This window comes from Palaemon carinicauda, chromosome 31 (assembly GCF_036898095.1).
Source record: "Palaemon carinicauda isolate YSFRI2023 chromosome 31, ASM3689809v2, whole genome shotgun sequence".
NCBI classification, from domain to species: Eukaryota; Metazoa; Arthropoda; class Malacostraca; order Decapoda; family Palaemonidae; genus Palaemon; species Palaemon carinicauda.
Window position 1 is genome coordinate 78,335,343 of NC_090755.1, and position 9,821 is coordinate 78,345,163.

Sequence of the window (9,821 nt, forward strand, 5' to 3'; positions counted from 1 at the left end):
CCCCAGGGGTTCCGTTAGGCAGTGTCAGGAGGAGGTAACGCAAAACAAATAATATGAGTGCCATTAGCCAAAGGTTAAGCTGTGGATTTCTGAAATTGTCTCTGAAAGGCAACAGCAAAAGTCACATTGATTTGCAATAAGTATTCATTATGTTTTTGTGTGAAGTTCATGTTTGTTTGTGTACAGTATATATATATATATATATATATATATATATATATATATATATATATATATATATATATATATATATATATATATATATATATATATACATATATATATATATATATATATATATATATATATATATATATATATATATATATATATAATGAGTGTACATATGACATGTCTGAGGCCTTTGTTCTGCAGTGAACTAGTAGTAACAGATGATGATGGCGATATACAACATGAAAGAAAGATGATGATGATAATATACAACATGAAAGAAAGTAGTTGTAATAGCAATATACGAAAGGAAAACACGTAAAAAGATTCCTTCAAAAAGATCCGATAGAACCTTAAAGTGTGAGAAGTTGGTGACCGTCAGTATAATTTAAAGGAGATACTGTAGGTGGTTTTAAACCAAAATTTCTCAAAGGATCGAAGGAAAGGATCCTACCAACAACAAATATATATTTTTTTTGCAAAACTGTACATTAAAAAAAAAAGAGGATTGGGGAGTTAGGACACAGGTTTAAAATGGAAATCTTTTAGCGGCAAGATAATAGAATTTAACGGTCTGTCTGAACACAAATATGACAAATTGGTCTGATAAGATCGTGGGAGGGAAGTACTGAAAATCACACCTTCAAGTCCTTTACATGTAGATTAGGCCTAAGATTAGTAGATACTTGCTGTATAGGCCTACATGTCCAACTAAATCTGCTCTCTTTCATGGATTGTTTTTTAACTATTTAACCGTTCAAGGAAATTGGAATGGATAAAGGTGAAGATAAGATGGCAGGTTTGCTTAACTCATGGAAAAATTGACTTAGAAGATATCTATCTAACTTGACTATGGTACAATTACTTGCCACTGTGATAAACGAGGCTATAGACACATTGATTAGATATTGTGTGTAACTAAATAGTATGGTGTAATACATACATATATACCTAAACCCACAAATACACATTATATATAGCATTGAGCCTCATGATGGAGAAGGCCTGACTTAGAATTAACTGCATGCTTAGTATTACGAACAGGATGGAACTATCCAGGAAAATCTGAATGTAAAGAATGGTCAGAATTATGAAAAATCTTATGCAACATGCATAATGAACTAATTGAATGGCCGTGCCAAAGATTAATATCTAGATCAGGAATAGGAAATCTAACAGACCGTAAGTTCCTGTCCAACAAATGAAGATGAGAATCATCAGCTGAAGACCAGACAGAACAAAACTCGAAACAAGATAGAATGAAGGAATTAAAACACTTCAGAATAGATTGATCACCGAAAATCTTAAAAGACTTTCGCAATATGCCAATTTTTTGTGCAATTGAAGAAGACACAGACCTAATGTGTTTCTCAAAAGTAAATTTGCTGTCGAGAATCACACCTAAAATTTTAAAGTCATGAAAAGTTAAAGAAACATTACCAATGCTGGGATCTGGAGGTTGAGGAGCCATTGTCCTTGACCTACTTACAATCATACTTTGTGTTTTGTTAGGATTCAGCTTCATACCCCATAATTTGCACCATGCACTAATTTTAGCTAGATCTCTATTAAGAGATTCAGCAACCCTAGATCTACATTCAGGAGATGGAATTGATGCAGAGAGAGTAGCATTATCTGCATATGCAACAAGATTGTTTTGTAGGCCAAACCATATGTCATGTATATATGAGATGAAAAGTAATGGGCCAAGAACACTACCCTGTGGAGCACCAGGTATCACATTCTTTTACTCACTATGATGACCATCAACAACAACTCTTTGAGATCTATTACTTAAAAATTCAATAATAATGCCCAGAAACGACCCACCCACTCCAAACTGTTTGAGTTTGAAAAAAGGGCCTCATGATTAACACGGTCAAAGGCAGCACTAAAATCAAGGCCAATCATACGAACTTCCTGACCACAATCAAAGGATTTCTGTACAGCATTTGAGATTGTAAGAATGGCATCACATGCTCCATGGCCTTACAGAAACCAAATTGCAAACTAGGGAACAGATGATTACTTTCAGCAACCCTATCAAAACGTTTTGCCAAAAGACGTTAAAAAACTTTAGATACTATGGGTTATGGAAATTGGGCAGTAATCAGTTTTACTTGAGCTACCACAAACACATTTACATAGTGTAGTAATATTACCAATTCTCCAACAAGTGCTAAAAGCTCCTTTTCTTGCTAACGTACACAAAATAACAGATAACTTTGAAGTTAAGAAATCTGCAGTCTTTGTAAAAAACAAAAGAAAAATACAATTTGGGTCTACACCTCCATAAGCATCAAGGTTCATCAACAGAACTTTAATTTCACAAGATTAAAAAGCTAAATTAGTTAGTTTAGCCTCAGGAAAACAGGAATGAGGAAGTTTGAGTTTCTCATTACTCTGCTTACTGTCAAAAACATCGGCCAACAGGGTTGCCTTTTCCTTTGGACAGTGAGTGACTGAGCCATCTGGTTTAAGTAAAGGTGTAACTGTTGCCTCTACACCAAGGAGTGCAAATTTAAGGGTAGTCCACCACTTATGTTCCTGGGTTGTACCAGAAAGGGTTTCTTTTACGGTTAAATTGTATTCCTTATCAGTTGAAGCATAAACTCTGAGAAAAAGCTCTAAGATGTGTATAGTTAATCCAGGTCAAATCTGATCTGTTACCTTTCAAAGATGATAGGCCACCTGCTTCTCCAAATAAGCACATCTGCAATCATCATTGAACCATTGTTTGTCCTTCACTCGGTACCTGAGCACAAGAGAAGGGATACACCTATCAATTATGGTGACTAGATTCTCATTCAAAGGGACAACAGGATCAACACTACTATACAATTGTGACCAATTCAAGCCCAAAAGATCAAGCAAAATCCCATTCCAGTCTGCTTGAGATTCCATATAAATCTTACAAGAGTATGATACATCAGGGACAGGATACTCAATCTTCACTACTAATGAAATAAAGGCATCATCAGATGTCCCGACTAGAGAACCAACCTTGTTATAACGCCAGGGGAGTCAGTATATAGGAGATCCAAGAAGTTTCCAGACCTGTGGGTAGCTTCACTCATGATTTGCTCACAGCCTGATTCTGAGGCAAAGTCTAAAGCTCTTGTGTGTGTGTGTGTGTGTGTGTGTGTGTGTGTGTGTGTGTGTGTGTGTGTGTGTGTGTGTGTGTGTGTGTGTTTATATACTCAGTATTGAATACCTCCATAAGGTTTATTCCTTAAATCACAATGTGGCACATTTCTTTTTTTATGCACAATCACTGGGCGTCGAATGGCTTCACCGGTCCCAGCGCCGGGTTATATAGCCCAAATCAGACGCATAACTCCAACTAAATTAGATACAGTTTCTAGACAGTGAACAGTATTTGCATCGAGATTAGTCCCGAGTCACAACGATACCCGAGACGGACTTTCTCTCTGTCATTTCCTCCTCAACCAAAAATTCAAGATAAAATTACATTCTTGCCTTTGGGAGACAAGAATGCCCATCCTGACGAAGGGGTGGAAAAAAACCAGAGTGAATAGCCTACCACCACTACTAAAGTAACGTAGTTACGTACTATTGCCAAGATAACGAAACACCTGACTTCCTATTACTAGCGTATAGTAATAGCGTTTGCGTAAGGGCGAGCAATTATAATACAGAATTGAATATTAAAGTGAAGAATCTTCGGATATTTCTTCTGCACCTGTTGGATTTCAGAACAAATCTGAGGAAAAATCACGTGCTGAAATGACGTCATATAAGAGAGAGAGAGAGAGAGAGAGAGAGAGAGAGAGAGAGAGAGAGAGAGAGAGAGAGAGAGAGAGAGAGAGAGAGAGAGAGAGAGAGAGAATCTACGGATATTTCTTCTGCACATGTTGGATTTGTAAACAAATCTGAAGAAAATTACGAGCTGATATGACGTCATGAGAGAGAGAGAGAGAGAGAGAGAGAGAGAGAGAGAGAGAGAGAGAGAGAGAGAGAGAGAGAGAGAGAGAGAGAGAGAGAGAGAGAATCTACGGATATTTCTTCTGCACATGTTGGATTTGTAAACAAATCTGAAGAAAATTACGAGCTGATATGACGTCATGAGAGAGAGAGAGAGAGAGAGAGAGAGAGAGAGAGAGAGAGAGAGAGAGAGAGAGAGAGAGATAGTTTCCCTTGTGGCCGCTAGATGTCAGACTAACGCAAGAGATCGATCGACGGCTTGGGGGAGTACCAGTCTCTCTGGAGGAGTTAGATTTAACCCGGCTGTGTGACTAGAAGTGCGTTTCTCTTGTTTCCACTCTTAGTGAACATCCTGCGCCATTCCCCTGGCCTGTTGGAAGGTAAGAGTGACCAAACGGCGTGGCTGGTGTGAGATGAGAGGGTGGACAGTCACGCTTTTGAGGTGGGGGGGAAAGGGACGGAAAAAGTTCCCATTTTTTCCCCCTCATGAGATAATGGGGCGCGCCACATGCATCCGAGCAGTAAAAGCTGTCTTACCAGACAACAACAGCAGCAGAGGATCTCGCCTTTTCGTTCCTTTACACCTCTCATTCGCTCTCTCTCTCTCGGGGCCCCTCCTTGTTACCATCCTCGAGTCTTCTTGACCCCCCGTGACCTTATACTATTTACAGACGATCTTAAACCCGTGGCGATTTGCATCTTGACAACCTGCGCATCATTGCGATTAGAAAGTAGCATTTTTAGTAATGTTACGTCTCTGGGTTTGTTTTATCACATAATCGCTAAATTTACCTTATTCCGGCCCGGTTCACCCCCCTCCTCAATATCACCCCCCCTCCCCCTACTCCCCTTGCTGGCCATTTGTGCACCTGACTTTCCGACACTTACCTGCTTTAAGATTTGATATAACAGATGACGACTGCTGCAGTCGGCGATTACTATGGGGTCTGACTGATTTTGTAACGTATGGTTGTGTGTACGTGTGTGGCAGGGTTTGGACAAGCCTTGCTTTGCAAATGGGCGTGGCTGGTAGGACATCTGAGGTAGTGGTCATGCATGCGACAGTCAGACGAACCGCTAGTTATACATAAGTACTGTTTGATTAGTTGTTAAGTTAAACATTTGGGCTTTTCAAGATGTTAATGTACAACATACTGTAGGCCTATTGATTCCCTAGCTCCCTTTTAGTGTACAATACATACTTTTTTTTCCATTATTAAAGATAAGTTATTCATAGCACGCGAATAACACGTGTAGGAAATACTGTGCATACAGTGACATATGGTGTGGTAAACGTAGCCTTGGTGCAGAGGCTATAGCACTACCCAAGACTAGAGAACAATGGTCACTTTGGAGTGTCCGTCCTCCTAGAATAGCTGCTTAAGATAGCTAAAAAGTCTCTTCTACCCTTACCAAGAGGAAAATGGCCACAACACAATGAACATTCATGATAAACATGTCTGACAAACCTAATGCATATGGAACACATATCTATGTGAGAGACATGTGTCGGACATGACGCATGCAGAAAGACATAAAGCTGATAAACACGATGTATACAGAGTAACACAAGTCGGGAAAAACTTAACACACGTAAAATGTCTGCTGAAAATGGTGCTTAGAGAATGACATGTCTGACAAGGTTGACTTTACAAGACATATCCGATAAACTTGACCATACGGGGTGACATATGTCTGATAAACCTGACTACAGGATGGCATATACATAATAAACCATACACAACGTATGACATGTCGAGCATACAGACTGAAATATATCCAGTGAACTCATATAAAATATGTAATAAACTAGACATACAAAGTAGTTATGTATGGCAAAAATGACTCTCATTGTATGGCATATGTCTGACGAGAATGACATGTCTGACTAACATGATACTTGTAGGGAGACATGTTTGACGAACATGATAATTGTGCTTACATACTTACATGGGTAAAGCATGACGTACACAGAATGATGCGTGACATTACAGGCCACATACAGATCGTATGTCTGAGGAACGTGATGGACTTGTACAAAAGAACGCAAGTCTGAGAAACAAGAAACGGAAGAACATCATAGTCTGACAAACACAGGAAAGTACAACATATGAATGATAAACATGAAACAAAGGACATATATCTGACAAACCCAAGGCAGAATGACACATGTATACCAAACACGGTGTATACAGACAAACGCATGGCATCCATCTGACAAACACAGGAAAGTTCAACATATGAATGATAAACATGAAACAAAGGACATATATCTGACAAACCCAAGACAGAATGACACATGTATACCAAACACGGTTTATACAGACAAACGCATGGCAAGCAAGCATATTGCTTGCAACATACTGTCGCCAACATACTCTTGCCAACATACTCTTGAGTCGAGAGACACTCATTATTATTATTATTACTATTACTATCCAAGCTACAACCCTAGTTGGAAAAGCAAGATGCTATAAGCCCAGGGGCTCCAACAGGGAAAAATAGCCCAGTGAGGAAAGGAAATAAGTAAATGAAGAGAACAAATTAACAATAAAACATTCTAAAATAAGAAACAACGTCAAAACAGACATCACATGTGCAAACGAACTTTTGTAATGAACTGTGAGCTCAGACAAGCATCGACCAATCTTTAAAAAAGAGTCGAGCGTAACTCTGGGATAGCAAATATCCTTTAATAAGTAATCAACACGATCTCTTATTACGACCACGCATAATACCTCTAACCTTCAGCGTAAAGTTTCAAGGTTTACATTCGTTCATCCCATAAAAGTTTTTTATAAAATTTGCAGAAATTCTTCCCTTAATATTAATGGGCTAAATTTCGATCTCGAGGGAAAAGATTCTTCCTGGAAAACACAATCGATTTCGTAAGTGCGCTAGCAACTCTTCCCTAAAAATCTCAATTTCTCAAATTAGTCTTCGACAAACCTTCCTAAAGAACGATCACCGTTAACAGCTGTTAGCTTGAACGTACCAGTATACATTTCATAAAAAAGATATTTCCTAGTTATTAACTAAATTAATATATCTTATCAAAGTAATTAGTGCAAAATGGCTTATTGTATAGGCGAAGAGTTATTTTATGGGGGGCAATGTGTGTACGCCATTGCCTGCAACAAGATAATTCGTGTTGGGCGAGGCCGGCGGTGAGGTGGCTTTGTTCAATAAGGCCATGACGTAACATATTCGGGTTTTATAGTGCACCCCCCATTAACGCCGAGGGTTTGAGATGTTTATTCCTGGGGATGTTGTATTCCATAAGTCAATACTATGACTTTTAATAATGATCGTGGATTATACCTATAAATTGAGATAGAAATTTCAGCAAGGACGGACTTATTGATTTGAGTGGACCTTGTGAATAGTTTTTGACAATTCTCTCTCTCTCTCTCTCTCTCTCTCTCTCTCTCTCTCTCTCTCTCTCTCTCTCTCTCTCTCTCTCTCTCTCTCTCTCTCAGGAAGTGACTGCAAGCACCATTTTCTTCTTTACTGACAAGTATTGATCATGACCTTGATTGTTCATATGGGAACACGTCCATTTGAATAATCGAAACCACGTTTTGGTTGGAGTAATTCATTTGGTACAATATCTTGTTCGAACATTTGACTAGATTATAATGTTTAACGATTTATATTATATCTAATTATGTAGTGGATTAGTCTAGCAGTTTAGGCACATTTTCATGCTTGAGGGTACACGCGGACACACCCTTTTCCAATTAGGGTTGTAGGTTAGCTAGTAGTAATGATAATATTAGGAGAGAGCTTGCTTTAAGCTTATTTCTGCATTGAGAAGAGTACGCTGTGTCTGGGACTATACATTTCCCGAATGGAATGCATAATATAATTCATCTTGTCAAATGTATCAACACTTGTTATAAATTATCTTCTTAGCACAAGAGATTTTCACATGTTCATCATATTGGATAATCTATTATTGCAATTTGTGCGAGTCAGCAAGGCTCAAGTAGTTTTATTTTGGGATGGGGTTTTTGCCTCCCGACGATCAATTGTAATGAGGAGGCTAATATTAGGAAGTTTCAACAGGTGAGATGCTCAAGTGCACTGACAAGGGTCTTGTGAAGTCGATACAGTGCTCGAGAAATTTTTGCGACCAGAAGGAAGGTGTTGGCCTGGGCTTGGCGTCTCTCATTGAGCACTGATGTTGGCCTCCGGTGAATTTATTTTGTTGCTCTGCGTACTGTTGTTGGCCCGTGAATTTACTCTGTTGCACCAAGTACTGTTGTTGGCCTTCTATGAATTGTACTCTGTTGCTCTGGGTACTGTTTGTCCTCCGTGAATTGTACTGTACTCTGTTGTTCTGAATACTATTGTTAGCAGTCTGTGAATTGTACTTTGTAACTCTGAGTACTACGGATTTTTTTTTCTTTTTTGGTGAATTTACTCCTGCATTCACATTATATCATGTCTCCTGGTTCATGCCTTTTAGGTCGTGCATATTGGTCCATGGTGGGTTCATGTAGGGTTAGTTCATTCCCCTTAATATATGCTTACTGATTCATTCAGGGATATGTCATGGTTATTGGTTCATGCAATGTTAGCTCATGCTTATATTTTATTGGTTCATGCATGGTCAGGCCATGTATCATGGGTCATGCAGTGTAAGACCTTCACGTACTATGGTTCATACAAGGTCAGGCCATCATGTATCATGGTTCATGCATGGTCACGCCATCATGTATCATGGTTCATAAAAGATCACGCCATTATGTATCATGGTTCATACAGGATCATGCCATCGTGTATCATGGTTCATACAGGATCATGGCCATCCATCATAGTTCATGCAGGATCAGGGCCATCCATCATGGTTCATGCAGGGTTAGGGACATCCGTCAAGGTTCATGCAGGATTAGGGCCATCCGTCATGGTTCATACAGGGTTAGGGCCATCCATCATGGTTCATGCAGGGTAAGGTCCATCCATCATGGTTCATGCAAGGCCAGGGCCATCCATCATGGTTCATGCGGGTCAGGGCCATCCATCATGGTTCATGCAGGGTCAAGGCCATCCATCATGGTTCATGCAGGGTCAGGGCCATCCTTCATGGTTCATGCAGGGTCATGGCCATCCATCATGGTTCATGCAGGGTCATGGCCATCCATCATGGTTCATGCAGGGCCAGGGCCATCCATCATGGTTCATGCAGGGCCAGGGCCATCCGTCATGGTTCATGCAAGGCCAGGGCCATCCGTCATGGTTCATGCAGGGTCAGGGCCATCCGTCATGGTTCATGCAGGGTCAGGGCCATCCATCATGGTTTATGCAGGGTCAGGGCCACTCATCATGGTTCATGCAGGGTCAGGGCCATCCATCATGGTTTATGCAGGGTCAGGGCCACTCATCATGGTTCATGCAGGGTCAGGGCCACTCATCATGGTTTATGCAGGGTCAGGGCCACTCATCATGGTTCATGCAGGGTCAGGGCCATCCGTCATGGTTCATGCAGGGTCAGGGCCATCCATCATGGTTCATGCAGGGTCAGGGCCATCCATCATGGTTCATGCAGGGTCAGGGCCACTCATCATGGTTCATGCAGGGTCAGGGCCACTCATCATGGTTCATGCAGGGTCAGGGCCATCCGTCATGGTTCATGCAGGGTCAGGGCCACTCATCATGGTTCATGCAGGGTCAGGGCCACTCATCATGGTTCATGCAGGGTC

The 9,821-nt window shown here is 40.4% G+C and overlaps 2 protein-coding genes across 2 annotated transcripts in view; both read left to right on the forward strand.

The window, feature by feature from the left end:
• The first annotated feature begins 4,343 nt into the window (after positions 1 to 4,343).
• Positions 4,344 to 9,821, forward strand: part of LOC137624801 (uncharacterized) — a 125,612-nt gene continuing 120,134 nt past the window's right edge. The window contains exon 1 of the mRNA XM_068355754.1: positions 4,344 to 4,496. The gene's annotated coding sequence lies outside the window, so the exon portion shown is untranslated. The remainder of the gene's footprint in view (positions 4,497 to 9,821) is intronic.
• LOC137624799 (uncharacterized) overlaps positions 9,116 to 9,821 on the forward strand; it is a 1,053-nt gene continuing 347 nt past the window's right edge. Inside the window, exon 1 of the mRNA XM_068355752.1 lies at positions 9,116 to 9,821. This exon is cut by the window's right edge and continues 347 nt beyond it. Within this exon, the coding sequence (XP_068211853.1) occupies positions 9,116 to 9,821 (706 nt within the window).